The sequence below is a fragment of the Balaenoptera ricei genome, chromosome 10 (assembly GCF_028023285.1).
Source record: "Balaenoptera ricei isolate mBalRic1 chromosome 10, mBalRic1.hap2, whole genome shotgun sequence".
NCBI classification, from domain to species: domain Eukaryota; kingdom Metazoa; phylum Chordata; class Mammalia; order Artiodactyla; family Balaenopteridae; genus Balaenoptera; species Balaenoptera ricei.
The window spans coordinates 26,176,459-26,195,000 of NC_082648.1; the positions used below are offsets into that span (position 1 = coordinate 26,176,459).

General features: G+C 33.9%; 1 protein-coding gene across 1 annotated transcript in view; it reads right to left on the minus strand.

Moving 5' to 3' along the window:
• The window catches only part of IPO8 (importin 8), a 68,308-nt gene that overhangs the window by 27,790 nt on the left and 21,976 nt on the right, over positions 1-18,542 (minus strand). The window contains exons 9-19 of the mRNA XM_059935566.1: positions 16,573-16,707; positions 14,811-14,910; positions 12,461-12,537; positions 12,052-12,168; positions 10,795-10,884; positions 9,314-9,479; positions 8,103-8,263; positions 7,148-7,273; positions 5,140-5,206; positions 1,806-1,931; positions 1,105-1,202 (exon numbers count right to left, since the gene is read on the minus strand). Of these exons, the coding sequence (XP_059791549.1) occupies positions 1,105-1,202; positions 1,806-1,931; positions 5,140-5,206; positions 7,148-7,273; positions 8,103-8,263; positions 9,314-9,479; positions 10,795-10,884; positions 12,052-12,168; positions 12,461-12,537; positions 14,811-14,910; positions 16,573-16,707 (1,263 nt within the window). The remainder of the gene's footprint in view (positions 1-1,104; positions 1,203-1,805; positions 1,932-5,139; positions 5,207-7,147; positions 7,274-8,102; positions 8,264-9,313; positions 9,480-10,794; positions 10,885-12,051; positions 12,169-12,460; positions 12,538-14,810; positions 14,911-16,572; positions 16,708-18,542) is intronic.

An 18,542-nucleotide genomic window follows, 5' to 3' on the forward strand; every position in this document is an offset into this window, starting at 1 on the left:
GCTATAATACAGAGCAACTGTGAGTTATAAAGGACCATGTAGGATTGTTATGTTTTCTACCTTTGCTTTCTCTTCCCCTTTCCCTCACTAGCAGCTGTCTCTATAACTTAGGAAAAAACTGAAGACAGACAGGTGATTACGACTTAACAAGCTGGGTTATTACAGAGCTATATGAATCTTCAAAAATCGTGATTCTACTCTTGCTGTTTACATGTGATGAAACTTAGTGACTTCCCAAAATCTCTCAGGCTCTTTATAACTTAACTGAGACCTCCATCAGATAAACTGATTATCAGTTCAGCGCTTTTAACAGAGTCTGGTACACATCTCTTCTAGGGAGGAAAATAGGTTGTACACTAGCTATCTTACTCCCAACTCCAAGGCCAAACTTAGGTTTCTGGCTATTTGAGCTTTCTAAAATCTGCCATCTCTATGCAATACAGTTTTATATTTATGTATATATTGATACAAATATTCACCTAAAAGAGGAGGAAAGCATTACTCATCAATGATTACCAGATATAACCAAGAGGGCCAAATCTAACTTGTGACAAAGAGAACATAGTAGACAATCATGTTTGTGCATAAATACAACAGTAGCCATTATGTGGCTTACCAATTATCTTGTATTGAGCTAAATGATGCTGTTTTTCCAACTATTCCAATTTTTTGTCTTATGTTATTTATGTTCAAATTACCTATATCTAGTGTCTTCTAATATATACATTCAATTAAAAGAAAAATCAATAATTGACAAACTGTGTGGTATTTTTCTAGCACTCTTTTTTAATCAAGGAGCAAGTCTGCATTTTTGAAAGAAAAAACACAAAGGAAATTATTTACCTAAGCATTATAAAGTACACAGCTATAAAAGTAGCAAATATTCTTAAGTATAACACACAATATGAAATTTTCAGATTATAATTCCAAACTCCATTTGAAAATACAAAATGACAAATATATGTTGATGAGAGCAATATAGAACTAAATGTATAAGAAACAAATTGAGAGAGTACCTGAAGTAAAATACAACATTAGTAAGTAAACATTAGTAAGTAAACCATTAGTAAGAATCACTATGACAAATGATTAGGACATGCTTACCTTTCTACACATTGTAAAAAGTATTTCTAAATGCTTTGGATTTGATAGTAAAGTATTTGTATCTATTGTCACATAATTATGCAGAAGAGGCATCATGTCTGGAAAAAAATTCAAAATCCCAGTGAGACTTGAGTAAGAGAAGTAGAAATAAATTATTACCACTGAAAGCATATTTCTGTAGCACTGACACATTACTATCTTCCCTTGCAACCACAAAATGCTAGAAATGAAAGTGTTAAATCCACCTTTTTTATAAATGAGGAAAATGTGGATCAGAAAGACTAAAATGCTCATCATTTATTATAGTGATTGTTATTAATTTTCTTCTTTCTTTCCATAGCACTCATCACCATCTGACATACTGTATATTTGCTTACTTGGCTGTGTGTTTCCTACCCTCTCCCTCCCCCCACTAGAATGGAAGTGTCAAAAGGGCAAGGGCTGTCTATTTTGTTCACTGATGTATTGCTGAGCTTAGAACAATACTTGGAATATAGTCGATATTCAGAAAATATTAATAAATATATGGATATATACTCTGACTGCAAAGTAATTCAAGATACAGTAGGCAATATGGTCTCCCTCCTACTACCTCTATTCCTAGGGCTGAAAAACACTCCTATGATAGCACCATCCTTTACTCGAAAATAATATCTATGTAGACACAGAAAAGCAAAAATGTTACATGGTCAAAGTCATACCTGTAAAATATTCAAAACAATCCTGCTGAAAAATCTCATATAATATACCTAGAAGTTGCCACATTTGAGGAGAAATACCATGGCAGGTTAAACTATATGCCAGTGAAAGAATTTCTTCATAGAATTCTAAAAAGAAGAAAATCTCTAGTTAGAATCCCAGGAAATAGCAAAAATTAAACACAAAGACCACTCAGAAGAGGATTTAGGCTATACACTCACACATGTTTTATATCTAACGTACTTTTGAGCATCTGTTTCTCAGCATTCACATCTTCAGCTACATCTATTTGCCACCTCCCGTTTCTTACCAAGATCTGCCCCCTACTCAATAAGACAAGCCAAAGATCTGTTTTTACTAAACTTACTTATAATACTGAAAAATTATATTTTTTATATTTTGTAATATAGAAAGTATAGTTTATATATATATGTATAAAACTATATTAGAAATGGATACAAGAAGGAACAGATTATTGTATGTGGCTCCTACACAGGATTTTAAATTTACAAATAATTAATGTTCTTCAGAGAGCTTAATTAATCTAGGTGAAAATATCTGTCTGTCTCACATATTTTTACAAACTATATACTGGACAGTATTTCGTCAATTTACAAAGCTTGTAAAATTTGTACAGTATTTCTTAATTTACCTCAAGACAATTATACTCAAAGTAGAAGAGTCCAAAGGGAATGTTCTTGCATTTGTACACATATTTATTATTATTACCCTCACTCAAAAGCAAATTATATCTAAACATACAATCAGAAAACACAAACCTCAATACAAAAATTTCAAATAACTCCTACCATGTCACTGAACAAAAAAGTCTAACTTCAAAGTTTATTATTTTTTTCCCTTCTTATTAAAAGGAACTAATATTCACCCTGGAAGTTTGAACAAATTTTTTTTGTAACATTATTTAAAACAATACATTCAAAAGCTAGTAATACAGATATATGCCTTACCAAAAGCAAAGTAAGACGGAAATCATAGATATTGGGAAATAATTTGTTATGTAAGACAATCATTTGAAATACAACTAATTGTCTGAATATAAAATTTCTGAGAGTTCTGTTCAGGAAAGCAAATGCCTCTTCCTAAAGTGAAGCCTAAAAGATAGAAATATTTCCTTTCACATTCGTGACAGCTACGGCATGTGTGCATTACCTGGCTACTCAGATGCTCAAGACCAGGACTCTGAATCTTGAAGGAGAAACTAGAAGGCACAAAGCTGTTCCAGTTTTGGGGGGCAGCAGGTGGGGGGGACAGGGTCTGTGTTGGAGTCTGGACTATGGTAGCAGCCAAGGACCCAGTGTTGACAAAGGCAGCACTGGCCTTCTAAGCAGACCACTTTTATGGCAGAATCCTGGCTGGCTCTGGCCAACTCCAGCCTTCCCACTGCTTTGGTGTGCTATGACTATCCTTCCACTAAATTCCATTTCTGCTCAAATTGACCAGAAGTTTTTTCATTTATTCTCAACCAAGAAGACTGACTATTAGGGTAGGATGGTTTTACTAACTTTGACTTACTGCATAAGATAGAACAGTTAAATCAGTAACAGCTAAGCCTGGCTTCTAATAATAAATCAACTTCATGAGTAAATTAGCAATGAAAACAGGCAAAGGAGGGAGGGAGAAGTGGGACAATAGAAAGAGACTGGACCATGGACATAACACGGTCAAACTGCTGTGGCGGGGGTCCTGGATTAACAGATTCAGCCCATGACATCTTCCAGAACAAGTTTGGTTGTTGTTTTTTCTTAATCTGAGATCTTGCATAGCCAAGTATTGGTTCAAAAAAGGGCCACTAACATTATGTGCATCACAGCTGAAAACATAAGAGAGATGAGCTATCACCCTGGGACTAGGGATGAGATTAGAGGAGACAGGCAGCTGAAACCATGGCTTTCTCCTCTGCCCACAGCACCCAAGAAATAGGCCCCTTTCCTTTTTTTAACATCCTGATGTTGTAATTGCTCAAATTAAATATTTGGTGTAGGCAGATTACAGAAGGTTGGTATAAACTACTTGGCTTTACTTTACAGTTTTTTCCTCAAGATTACTTTACTTTAAATTTAAATGGAGATTACATCCTTGTAACTTATTTATTTTATACCTAGTAATCTGTATCTCTTAATCCCCTTCACCTGAAATAAATAAATTACAAGCATGTAATGCACAGCACAGGGAATACAGTCAATATTTTATAACTTTGTATGTAGCATATTCTATAAAAATATCAAATTACTACATTGTAAACCTGAAACTAATATAATATTGTAAATCAATTTTAAAAATTCACGTTTGAAGTCCTTAAAAAAATTTTTTTTAATGGAGAATTTTCAGTTACAATCTCTTCCATGAATAAGGACATAAGTGAATATACTCTTTTTGAGTGTATCAGAATCTTTTGAATTATGGTCCAGGAATCTTCATTTTACTAGATCCTCAGGGATTCTTATGCACACCGAAGTCTTAGAACTACTGCTTTATAGCAACTATTTCAAAAGTAAGGAGTACCCTCGGCAGGGTGCAGGATAATCCACTGAGATGGGAGAAGAATGCTATTAGAACATTTAGTGGATATATACATATATATTTATATTTAATCTCATGTTTTTACATTTCTATTTTTATGTATGTAAATGTAGTATAGTAACATGTATATTGCCTATAAATAGGTAGTCAAATATTATTCACATATATTAGAAGTACATGCTCAATTTTTTACTAATGGTGTGAATGATAAAAAGTTTGGGGACAACTGCTCTTAGGCAGTAACATGTTTTTGTTCCATCTTTCTATCTATACACTATACAGGCTGCACTTCCCTCATGCCCACAAGATTTGGGGCTGGCATCTTCAAAATGCTTGGATACTATGAAAAAGTTGCCTCCTCTACAAATTCCAATCAGTGTATAACATCCAGCATTAGCTACTGATTCTACTCAGCAGTCAGGCACCATAACAGATAACAGAACAACAATTAATGCACACTTCTGATAGGATATATGTCTATCATTTCACATTTTTCAATCCCAGATTAAAGTAACCTCACCTGAACCTCATCCCAGTTCCTCCTTTCTAAAAAACTTTAAATTCTCTGTTCTTTGAAAACTCCAAGACCAAAAATTCTTAACTGGATATGTTAAGCTTACCTCTAAATGAAAATCTGGATGCCTATTATCAGAAAGTATATCTAAAAATTGAACAGAATGCAAGCCTCTCTCTCTCAAAACTGTCCATCTTGTTGAATCTGAAGGGCTAAAATGCATTTTTCATCAAATTTAAAAATAGTCCCAATTTACCTTTTTATTCTACCTTTGAACTTACCAATTACATGTTTCTGTAAAACAAGATCAATGATCCGTAGACAGATATTCTCTAACTGCTGAGTAACCTAAAGACATATTTTAAACATTTAGTTTAAAATTTATCATAACTCTTAATTTAATCTATAACTTTAATATTATCTCAATAAAAATACCAACAGGACTTTTCTGAGAAGAGAAATTGAGAATTCTAAACTTCATGTGAAAAATTAAACGTGCAAGAATAACCAGGAAATTCTGAAAAGTAGACTAATGATAGAAGTGGCAGTTACATTCATAATAAAATTACAAATTAAATTACTTCCTTATCTCATATTTTATACCAAAATTAATTCCTAATATATCTAGGATTTCAATGTGAAGACTTAAGCCATAAAAATACTAAGCATCTGTTCCAGATTTCTAATTCTGCTCTTCATACATTAAGTATTTGTACACGTGTAAATACTCCTTTTAAGGAAATCTTGTTTTCAAAGTTTGCTTTTAGTAAGTCAAAGTTCAAAATCATAAGACTGGTAGTCAGGAGACCAAGATTCCAGTCCTTGTTTTGCCTCTAGTTACCTATGACCTTGGTAAAGCCATTTAGCTGAAGGCTTTAAGTTTTTTCATCTGTAGGTTAAGGAAGCTGGATTTGATTAGTGCATCTCAATTTTAACCCATGCCTCCCTTGATAATCACAATAAGGTCACATGCTCCTTTAACTTTACTTGAAATTCAAAATAAAGTTAATATCAAGAATTTAAAAATTAAAACAAAAAGATAAAATGCTGTTTTGTCTTCAAACTAATCCCGCTGCTCATTCTACTACTGCCCATCCTCCATACACACACATTTGGGAAAACTTGACAAGGCGATGTCTAAGTTCTCTTCAAATTTAAAATATAAGTTCTACATATAAGGTGAAAGAATAATCCTTAAGTAGACATGTAACTTAACTTGGAAATCTCACTTTTACCGATAGGCCCATACTGTTTCAACAAGGACACAACAATACAATAATGAATACGGAAATAAAAATTCACACTAAGCCTTTTAGGCAAGGGAAGCCCTGCCCAGGAGAAGAAAACTGAACCATTTTTAAGAACCTGGTAAGTGTCCATTGGTATGTGATAAACACAGGATAAGTCAACAGCCACAGGGTTTAACAATGCTATTTAAAGAACCAGCACCTGCTTCCTAAGTCCCACTGTACAAAATGAGAGCTGCCATCATTGCCAAACAAGTCAACCGTGCTCACAGAAGTAATGAACACAAATCTAATTTGAGTTAAGTAGAGGCTCTATAATATATAATACTTGGGGAAGAGAGCAGCAGGTTTTAGGTAGGGATTAACTGACATATTATCAGGATATATCAATTGACTGCAACCCCAAATCTACAACTTTCTAGCTCTGTGAACATGATTCAGACTCTTGATACTACTTGAACCTTGTTTTCCACTTCTGCAAAAGGACACTACCATTACCTGCTCTATGGCAGGGTGACATAGTAACATTCTGTCAGCTAACGGATATGAGAGCACTTAACAAATGTTTGCACAAATTCTTATCCCAATATTGTTCTGGAACTCAGTTTAGGAAAGATGATGTTTTAAGCTCTTCTTCCCTTCCATTCTCAGACATTTGTTACATCAGCATTTTGTTCCATTATTTAAAATTTGCCACCGTGATTGAATGGCAGTCTCTCTCTGCCAAGAAGGCCAGACTATGGATTCCAAAATGCAGGGCTCATGTCTTATTCAATGTGATATCCCCCTAAACCTAGCCTGGCACATAGGAGATGTGATGAACTGAACTAAGCTTAGCACAAAGAGATATACTATATACTTTAAAACCACATGTAATATTTCCCTTCAATCATTTTAACACTTTTCTTTAAAATTTGAGGGTAATTTTTAAAATCCAGCAACATAAATAGCAATTTAAAGGATAAGACTTTAAAATTCATCACCAGTGATCATATAAATTTCAGTTACTATAATGACATAATAAAACACAAAGAAATCCTACCTCTTTATGATCTTCTACAACTGTCAAGATAGTATCAATGGTATGTAAAATTCCCATAGCCATTACGGTTTTGTCTTCAACTTCTTCGTATTCATCACTTTGAAGAACTTTGCCAAATATCTCAGCCTATGAAAATAGCAAACACATTCAACAATTAGTACTGCTATACCCGCCCTTCTCTATAAGTTAGCAAAAGGGCAGTGTCGGGCTTCCCTGGTGGTGTAGTGGTTAAGAATCCACCTGTCAATACAGGGGACACAGGTTCGAGCCCTGGTCCAGGAAGACCCCACCTGCCGCGAAGCAACTAAGCCCGTGCACCACAACTACTGAGCCTGAGCTCTAGAGCCCCCGAGCCACAACTACTGAGTCCCGTGTGCCACAACTACTGAAGCCTGCGCACCTAGAGCCCATGCTCCGCAACAAGAGAAGCCACTGCAACGAGAAGCCCGTGCACTGCAATGAAGAGTAGACCCCACTCGCTACAGCTAGAGAAAGCCCATGCGCAGCAATGAAGACCCAACACAGCCAAAAATAAATAATAAATAAATAAATACATAAATTCTTTAAAAAAAAAAAGGGCAGTGTCACACATCCAAATGTCAGCATTGCTCAAACTTTAAGATATGCACTTTGCCAAGTGAATCAATGATAGAATCTGTCATGTTTTAAACATAGCCATTTTTCCCTTATCTAGTCACTAAAGTGGAATATATATTAGCTATTACAATCAGATAGCAAATAATTAACTTCTGGTTGTCATTAAATAAATAAATCCAAAATCTAGGAAAACTGAAAAGTATATATAGAAATTATTAACTGTCAGAATTATTAGAGCAAATATTTTTATATTAGCATTTCAATTACATGTAAACTCAACTCCAGATTTTGGAGTTTAATTGATTTAGATTATTCAAAGCCTTTATACCAACTAACATAAAACTTCGCCCAGTCTTACCAAGTGTTGAGTCATATCAACAGCAATTGAGGCTACCTCTTGACTGTATTCACATATCATCTTCTGGATAACATTAGTAACATCATCATTTTCTGTCTCTCTAACAATGTGCAACAGCTCCTGCATAATAGGCCTCACGTGTGGCTTCATATATTCCTTAGCTAATGCAATAAAACACAAACTCAGTAAAAAAATTAGCCATTGACAAGTGGTGAAGGAAAGTAACTTGGTCACAAGGCAAATAACACAGGGTAATAGGTTCTAGATAACATATTTGCTTCACAGTGAGTAAGTTACAAAGCTGTACCAAAATAATGTTCACCAATGTATCAATTTTCCCATGAGTAACATAGGGATAATCAGTTCAGCACAGTAAAGAACTGTCCTGCCCAAAATGCCAATAGCACCCACTGAGAAATTCTAATTACACACGTGCTCTGTCATCAGCACGACTTACCAAACATGAATATGCCATCAAGATACAAGTATAAAAAATCATGTACATAAAGACTATGCCCAACACTGATGTGCCTGTTCCCTCCCCCACCCCATCTCTCACCACCCTTCTCCCCACATGTGCTTATGCAATACTGTCCTTCCATTGGAACACTGTTGAATAGAGGTAAAGGTGCACGTTCTTCATAAAGCCCAATTTACTTTCAAAGGTTTATTTGAATTTTGAACAGAACATTCTTTTAAACAAACAAATGAGATATGTGTTATCACTCACTAGAAATGCTACTTGCTACTTTCAGAACTAGCAGAATCATAGAATCCTAGAGCTGAAAGGAATCTTAAAGCCATCTAGTCCAATCCCCCTAAATTTAAACATATGGCATCTAAGTCTTGACAGATCATGTGCCTTGCCCAGGTCTACATGGCAAGGTAGTAGCACAATCAAAACTAGACCCCCAGGTCTCTTGATTCCCCATCTACTAATCATCAACTTCTTTTCTAATCTAAAATTTTTCTGGAAACCACAGTCAATAGACACTCCTAAAAGTGGCAAGAATAAACTCCTATAAAATTCTGAGGGGGCAAAAGCTCAAAAATCCAAACCCTGAACCTTAAGACTTAGGGACTCATCTTTGTTAGGGAAGGAAGTGAACAAAACTCCTTGAGAAGACCATGTCAAAAAAATAAATTAAATACACCCTCTAAAAGGTGTGTTTTTATTTTAAATTTTTTAAATTTAAAAATTTTGTCTTTACCTTGTGTCTGGTTAGAAATTAATGACTGAAGAGCAAGGGCAGCTTCAACCTTGACAGGCATCTCCTTATCTTCAATCAGGCTCTTCTTAGCTAGATCAACTGCATTTCTTAGGTTGAGCTCATTATGAAATTTCAAAGAACTGAATGCATGAAGTACCCAACAGGACTATGTTATAAGAAAAAAGTTAGTAGGAAACTATTAGGATTATGGCATTATGTAATAATGCCACACATATAAGAACTTCTTACTAAGTAAAATATCATTAATTCTACCAAGTGCTATTTGTTTATTTATTTGTTTTTGGAGAGAAGCATATTAGCCTTAGTGGCTAACTTCTGGATTTCCCAGACTTCTTATAATAAAGGCAGTTTTGTTACTTCTAAATTACCTTTATGCAATATCATTATTCACAGGAAAAAGAAAACAGAGCCAAATTTAAGCGTCTCTGAAAAAAGAAATCCTGTCAATGCTTTTAATAAATATTACGATTCATAACTTATTTATTATTTATATGCAAAAGCACTATGAACCAAACAATGCTGATATTCATTTACTGGTCTTCACAACAAATGAATGAAATATTATTTTCCCTTACACTAACTGGCTTAACAAACTTGATTTTTCCACTCACACAAGACACGAAGAAATTTAACTTTGCGTAAATTACCAAAGTTTAAACTATTAAACCACAGAATCAATTATTTTTTAAAATTCTCTATGTGCATAAAACACAATTGACAGTAATTAATTTGAATGGCTAAAGACTTAACAAGAGAAATACAATTCACAGAGTCTGCAGAAATAACAGCCTACTTATAAAAATACTTGTGTGCCCTCCACATCGCTAATCTACATTCACACAAATATTTCCTTAGTGACTATTATCTTCTGTTTATAAAATGCTTTAGAGTGTACAAGGCATTTTAACATATATTGGTTTTTAGCAAGACATTTTGTTGGGTTGATACAGTTATAAAAATAAGTACTAGGCTCTTAAATTAAAGTTCTATTTTTATTTCTCCATAAAATATATTATTTCTATAAATAATATACACTTAGAACACAAATAAATTTACATGGATTATTATTTTCTCTATTTTATTAAGGCATATCTATTATACTGGAAATCATAATCAAGTTTTTAGCCAAAATATAATTTCCATGCTGTTTTGGACACTAAAAATTAATCAGCTTATGAATCTACATTGTACCATTGCTGTAACATCATCCCTCTCACTGAATGTTTTGCATATGCAGCAAGTGAGGCTAGGGGAAAAAACAGCTGGAATTAAAATCTATAAATTCCTTTATTCACCAGTTTGCTCTTTATTCAGCTTATGTGACCATAAAAGACATTCTAATTGCCTTCATTTCGCCTCAATATGTGGTAAAAGGTCAACTTATCTAAAAATATTTAGTTCAATAATTAACTTACAAATGAAGATTCCGAGATACTATAATGGAAATATGGAAAACTTACTCTGGCTCGAAGGTATCCCAGGTTAGACAATAATAATGGAAATACGTGATTCTGCAACAATAATTCCATTTGGTCCTTGAATAAACTCTTCTGTTAGGAGACAGAAATTAAGTTTAACTTACCAATGTCTTTTTCATATGTAAAAATCACTTCCTAATAAAATACATTTGTTATGACTTACACTTAATATACTTCTATTTACAATTCTGTAAAATTATTTTACCTACATATTGCATGTTTTAAAGCAAGACAGAAATAGTACTTTAGATATAATTTGATATTGATTGATCTTTCTAGAAATAAATAACACTAAAGTCATTTTGTATCTTTTTTTATACAGCAACATTTTCATACTGAAAAAGTGATGAATAAAAAGTCATTTTTTTCGAACTACCATATGACACAGCAATCCCACTACTGGGCATATACCTTGAGAAAACCATAATTCAAAAAGAAACATGTACCACAATGTTCACTGCAGCACTATTTACAATAGCCAGGACATGGAAGCAACCTAAGTGTCCATCGACAGATGAATGGATAAAGAAGATGTGGCACATATATACAATGGAATATTACTCAGCCATAAAAAGAAATGAAATTGAGTTATTTGTAGTGAGGTGGATGGACCTAGAGTCTGTCATACAGAGTGAAGTAAGTCAGAAAGAGAAAAACAAATACCACATGCTAACACATATATATGGAATCTAAAAACAAAAAAATGGTTCTTAACAACCTAGGGCCAGGACAGGAATAAAGATGCAGATGTAGAGAATGGACTTGAGGACACAGGGAGGGGGAAGGGTAAGCTGAGAAAAAGTGAGAGAGTAGCACTGACATATATACACTACCAAATGTAAAATAGATAGCTAGTGGGAAGCAGCCGCATAGCACAGGGAGATCAGCTCGGTGCTCTGTGACCTCCTAGAGGGGTGGGATAGGGAGGGTGGAAGGGAGATGCAAGAGGGAGGGGATATGGGGATATATGTACACATATAGCTGATTCACTTTGTTATACAGCAGAAACTAACACAACATTGTGAAGCAATTATACGTCAATAAAGATGTTAAAAAATAAATAAATAAAAATGGAACTATCGAAAAAAGTCATTTTTTTAATTAAGGAAAGAAAAATATTTATTAGTCAATTCAATTATGCAGAAAGTCACCAGTTTTAAATTATCCATAACTTTCATATTCTCTCATTTGCCTGTGCTACACAGTGTTATTAAGTAAATTAAATTTGAGTAGCTTAACCTTCAATAAAATATCAGCTAGGGAACCAATCACATGCAGGGCTCCATCTTTCTTCCTAGGGTCAAAGTTCGGGTCTGTTAGGATTTGATAACAGAATGCCATCATTTTTGGCAACACCTAAAGAAACAGAAGAAACCATTTTAGTCTACATGAACTTTTACTGCCTTACTATTGTATTAAATATGATGTACAAATTTTCAAAAATAAAGCCATTTTATTGTGTTCTATCAAGCAATTATAATTAAGAAAACAAAATATTCCTTTTCCCTTAACAAGGACAGAAAAATATTTTTAAAGTAACAGATTGTAACTACTAACATAATTTTTCAAATACTAGGGGCATTCATTACAGTGTCAAATCATCACAGGCCACCTTTCAGTTTTGTATTTAAAAAGAATAACTATATACCTCTTTTCTTTTCTTTGCAGCAGTATATAAGAGAGTCTGGGCTGCTGTGGTGGGAGAAGCATAATCTTCGAAAATATCTAAGATTTTAAAAGTTTAAACCATGTTAGCAAAAATACAACTACTTATTATAGATTTTAAACCTGATTGACCACTATTCCAAAACCAAGAAATAAAACAGTCCACATATAACGTTGGTTTACAGCATAAAAAAGCTAAAGATATATCATCACTGCTCTCATGCACAACAATATTTATCAAATATTTATTTTAAACGTTTTTAAAATATTTTAAATAGTTATTAAATATTTAAATTAAATGTTATTTATCAAAATAAACACATATTTAAATATGTTTATTTTAATAAATATCAAATGTTTATTAAAATATTTAAATAGTTATTTAAAAGGTTGACCTTTTAAATAATCATATTAAAACAAACAATATATATTAGGCATATCTGTTTCACTGAGGATAGGAAAAATGCTTTACCTCTATCAAAAAACAATAAAAATTTATTTAGTGCTTACTATGTGCCAGGCACTGTTCTAGGCTCTGGGGATACAAAAATCAAACAAAAAAGGTTCTCATGGAGCTTACGTAGTAAGAGAAAGAAACAAACTGATAATATACATATAGACACTCATACACACACAAGATATAGCTGAAGACACTCCATCTCAGAGAGGTTAAGTAATTTGCCCACAGTCACACAGTGAGTAAGCAACCAGGCCAGCATTCACATCCAGGCTGTCTTAACATGAAGGCCTGAGCTCCTTCAGTTTTTACCAAATCTAAAAACACCATTATTAATATCAGTCAATACACTTACACAGGAGTATTTTGTTAATTAAATAACTGCACGTGACAAAAATATAAAAAGAAAACTAATAACGTAATTGTTCTCCCCAGTGGTTATCTAAAAGTAAAATACACATATCAAGTAATACCCACTGCATTCTACAGAAGGAAATGATTAAGGAAAAAAGGCACTTTAGCTAGTCTTGAATTATCCATATTCTCTTTTAATCAATAAAATGTAAATTCTATCAATCAACACACACAGCTCTTAACTATTATATTTTCTAAGAACTGAGATACTTTCTTATTTGATATGAAGAATAAATAAAATAATGGTAGCCTTCTGAAAGTTAAACAAATACACTGCACGTTATAAAAACAGGTATCATAGAAAAGCTAGACACTAAAAAATGCCTTAAAAAAGAAGAAAGACCAGTTAACCATTCTGCTCTGTCAAAGCAAACTAGGAAAACAAAAGCATTAGGAAGGGGAATTAATAAATCATGCACATGTACAATGATTTTCAAATAGAAATGATAGAATGGAAGGATAAAGCAGTGGTAAATATTGTTTCTCATTCACTTGCTTTTCCTGTACTTTGTCTCCAAAGGAAAGAGGCACTTCCTCACTTACTGAATCAAAGAATCTAAACACAAAGTACTGTGAAAACATCATAGCGCAATAATCTAGCATCTATACTAGTAGGCTTAACTCAAGTAACTAGAGACATATGGCCCAACAAGGGGAAGCACTGTGGTCACAGCACCTTCAGCATGCCTTGGTCAGTGCTAGTCTTATCAATTATTTGTTTCAACGTTCACTGAAGGCAGACTAGGGCCAAGAACTTGCAGAGGAATGTAGTGGTGTAGAAGGGATGGAGAATGCAAATTAAAGCAAGTAAGATAAAGTCCCTGCCCTCAGATAGCTTCTTCACCGTGGGAGGAACAGAGGTACACAAATAACATCTTCCTATGCTAAGCACCTGAGTACTCCAGGAAGTGCTTAATTCAAACTGGTGACAAAAGGGAATGAACTTAGGCAACCTACACAATTCAACAGCTTCCTGGAAGATCCAAAGCTAAAAGGACCCACAGAGAACTGGGCCACACAGTGGGGTCATCAGAAGTAATCTCATTCCCCTGTGGAATACTCAGTCCCTAGGTTAAGGATGCAAACTAAATTTGGGTGCTCCTAAAATATGCAGAAATGCAAAGGATCTCCCGGACTGAGAACAACCCAATCTACAAACAGGTATCCCAAAAGGCACAGAAAGGAATGGTCCCTGCAGATCAGCATCACAACAGAAAGAGTTATACGTAGATGGCTCCATGACTGCTTCAGCACCCATGAGAGGGATGGACAAATAACGCAGCTTTTCATCTCAAGTCCGTCGGGTCAACAGAACATCAAACTCTCACGAGTTTCAGAGTTTATCGTGCAAAGCAGAACTCTGGGAATTTAACAAAGTAGTAAAATCTGCTTAAAAGTATAAATTTAGTTCTACTACTTTACACAGCCAGGAACTGATGAGGACTAAAATCATCTCCATTACCAAATTTCATCCTTATATACTCATATGGATCTTCCTGCCACAGCTCTTCATCTTCATCTTTATAACACATCACAGAAAAAATCACATCTTCAGAGATATTCTAACAAGAGAAAAAAACAAAACAACAAATGGGTATAGACTATTCACATTTGGCGAACACCAAGAATGAAAGCCTTCATGAAGTTAGTTTTCCAAACCGTTATATTAATCTTTCTGTTAAGCTTGCATTGGCTAAGGTGAAAGCAGGAAAGCAGAAGCCTTGGGGGTAAGGGGTGGGGGGCAGAAGAAGTTAAACATAAGATTGTTTTTAAACAACAATTGATTAAAGGTACAGAGAAAGAGATGAATGTTATTCTTTGAAGCAAGAGCGGGGATAATAAAGTTTTACTATCAATATTAAACATACCTAAACATACCTTGATTCTTTAAGGAAGAGAAATAAATATCAAACCAAGGTTATATTTACTATTATATTACTTATTGTGAACATTTTTACGTTTCCATTTTGATCCTAAATGTCAATATTTCAACAACATTAACATTTTCTTCTCTTTTTCCATTTTCAACAACTTAATTTCCTACCCTACAAATGCAGGCTTCAGTGGGGGGAAAAAAAATCACATCTAATAGCCTCTATGTTCACTACCGCTAATGCTCTACCAAGCCCTTCCGTGCTCTAACAATTACATATGTAAGAACAAAATTAGCTCTTATCACTTCTTCCAAATTAAGTAATTCTAAGAGAAAAAAATTCAGCCTAATAATCAGAGTTTTCTTACTCCTACATTACAGCCATGTAAAAATAAGGCCAAAGGCATCAAGTAGAAAAAAATGCTATCACAGTTCACCCTTACTTTACAGGCACACAGTAAATAAAATGAAATCTGTATCTTTATTAATTGCAAAGAACCAATCACTATTTGATCAAGGGAATTAGGCAAACATTATTAAAATGTCCACGGAAAACAATGCAAAAGATCTAATATCTGTAAGACCTATAATAAGATAACACTAAACAAATTCTATCCTAGACACCAAAGACAAAGTAAAAGAATTGCTTTACTTTTTAGATACCAACTTAGAGATTACAGAATTTAAGAATTCATAGTTTGAGAGGAAAAAAATTCCGTTCCTAACATCTTTGAATTACCCAAAATTATCTGTATGTAAATATTAATTTATTTATTAATGGTCCATAATTTTTCATTCTGATTTATTCTTTAATAACAATGCTGATTCTACCTTTAAGTACACAACTGATATAAAAACCGAAAACTTCAACTTCTTTTATAGAATTTAACAATCTAAAAAGAGAAATAAAAACCTTGTTTGCTCATACCTACAAAAGAAAATGGTCATGTATCAGGCTGCATTTCCTGCAAAATAACACTACCTTAGTAGAGCCCTGGTGACTGTTTTCAAAATGCTATCATACAAAATACCTCATTTGATCCTAGCAACCTTTAGGTAAGAAGGGTAGAAAAATATTATCTGACCTAACAGAGGAGAAACAGAGGCTAAATGAGACTCCAAGCAAGATTAACTAAATCCAAGCCTTCCAACTCATACAACTTGAAAACTTCACTCTTCTCAAATACCTAAATTTCCAAGCCCTTCATATCAGATATAAGACTGCATTCATTTGAAATTATTAATGGAAACAAAAACATATTAAATATAAAATATGGGATTAGTTAACACTTACCCTGTCCAGAAAATTTAACCAGAGAATGATTTCCGAGAGCTGCTCCCTGACACTAACCTGTATGTGCGGCTTCATCTGCTTCCAGGTTACAGAATGAACAACGCCTTGGTTGAGATAGTTGAATGCTTGCTGAAGAACACGGGGAGCTACATACTCTTTCTGCCTATATTGGTCTAAAATTTTTAGTAGTACCTACAGGAAAATAGGAAGAGAAAACATAGGAAAACATAAACAATTTTAAAGTTAACAGGATGGGCATTTTAGGCATGACATAAAACCAATGCAGAAGTCATAGAGATAAAAATTAACAGATTTTTAGAGAAGTAAATATTTTGTGAGAAAGCACACGAGCTGTTTTAATTCTTAGATAGGTCTTTGTGATATTGAACTGAAGGGTGTCTCACTGTGATTTCCAGCCATTTATCCTACTTCTAACCTGTGGAACTAATCAAAATAAGTCTATACACTATTCCACATACTAGCTCTTCAAATAAATTAAGACTCCTGTCAAATATTAACAGACTTGACTAAGTGAACACTGAAAACATCCATATAGCAAGAGACGCCATAAACATATTTTAATATTTGATAAAGGTGCATTTCAACTGGAAGAGAAATGGTAAGTTATCCAAAAAACAGTATTGGGACAGCTGACTAGCCCTCTGAAAAAAATTAAGGTGGCTCCCTAACTAAACTTCACACCTAAATAAATTCCAGATAGGGAAATATTTCAACAGCAACAAAAAATGAAACCACAGAGTAACTAAAAAAGAGTGTGCAAAAATTTTATTTTATAATCTCAGACCCCGGAAAGTCTTTGTACAAATACCACAAAACTGAGAAGTTATTTTTTTAAATATTGATTTTAAAAAAAAGATTGTTTCTAAGGAAAGAACCACGCCCAAAGCAGCTGTGAGGACCCAAGGACATGCAGTCAGAGGCTGCACTACAACACGGTCCAAGTCTTCCAATTCCTGATCTCCAGAGCCCTTCACTACAGCAAGCTTATCACTGAACTGCTGAATAAATAAAAGGGGTTCTTTTAAAACATGTACAGAATTTATAAATTCAGAACATGAATTCAGTTCAAGTTATATAAAGTTCAGGTTTATAAAATTCGTCAGAAGTCCTACTATCACCTAGAAACTCCTTCTGCAATGCAGGCTAAAAATGGATGCTACTAAACACAGTTCTTCCTAATACAGTTGCTGTTCACACAAAGTGGAGGTGGTCGCAGATGAGACACAATAGTAAAGAAGAGAACAGTTTTTGATTAAAAAAAAAAAACTTTTTAAAATATCAGGAATATATACCTTAAATGACCAATGTTCAAACACTTTATGCAACAGCATGAAATTTAAATGTGTGTGTACATACATGTTTATGTGACACTGGAAAACCTCTACTGAACACACTAGAAGAGGGCATCAACTTTAGGATGCTTACTGGGGTTTAACAGCAGTGGAAAGAGCAGAAGACAGAGCTAACCAGCTCCCTGATTATCCTAGTATCTAAAATGAATGGCTGAATATTTAATTTTATTCATCACTCACCAATTTTCCCTACAGACTTTCTCATGGGCCAACAAAATAATCTGTGAGAAAATTATAGCCATAGCTTTCCTGAATTGTTGCAAGGTAATTTTTAGAAATGATAATCCATAAAATGATACTAGACAAAATGATAATCCATAAAAGGAAGTATTCCATCTAAGATGACAGGTTTGAACTTTCTATCATTGACAGTAAAGAAGACTAATCTGCATAGATTTATAAAAATCTACAAACACCCTTTGTATCATGAAAGCCTTTTACTATGTCTGATTAATCTTTGCTTCCTTAATATAGCCCTGACACAGCCAATGCTCAATCATTACTGAATTTCATTTGTTGAAATAGAAACAAAAATTTCATGATTCAAATGGCCATACAGATAGTCTTCATGCCCATCTATCCTTTGTAGTTTGTAAATATTAATATCAACTTGGATTATTTCTCAAGAACTCCTAATTTTCACTGTACAGAATG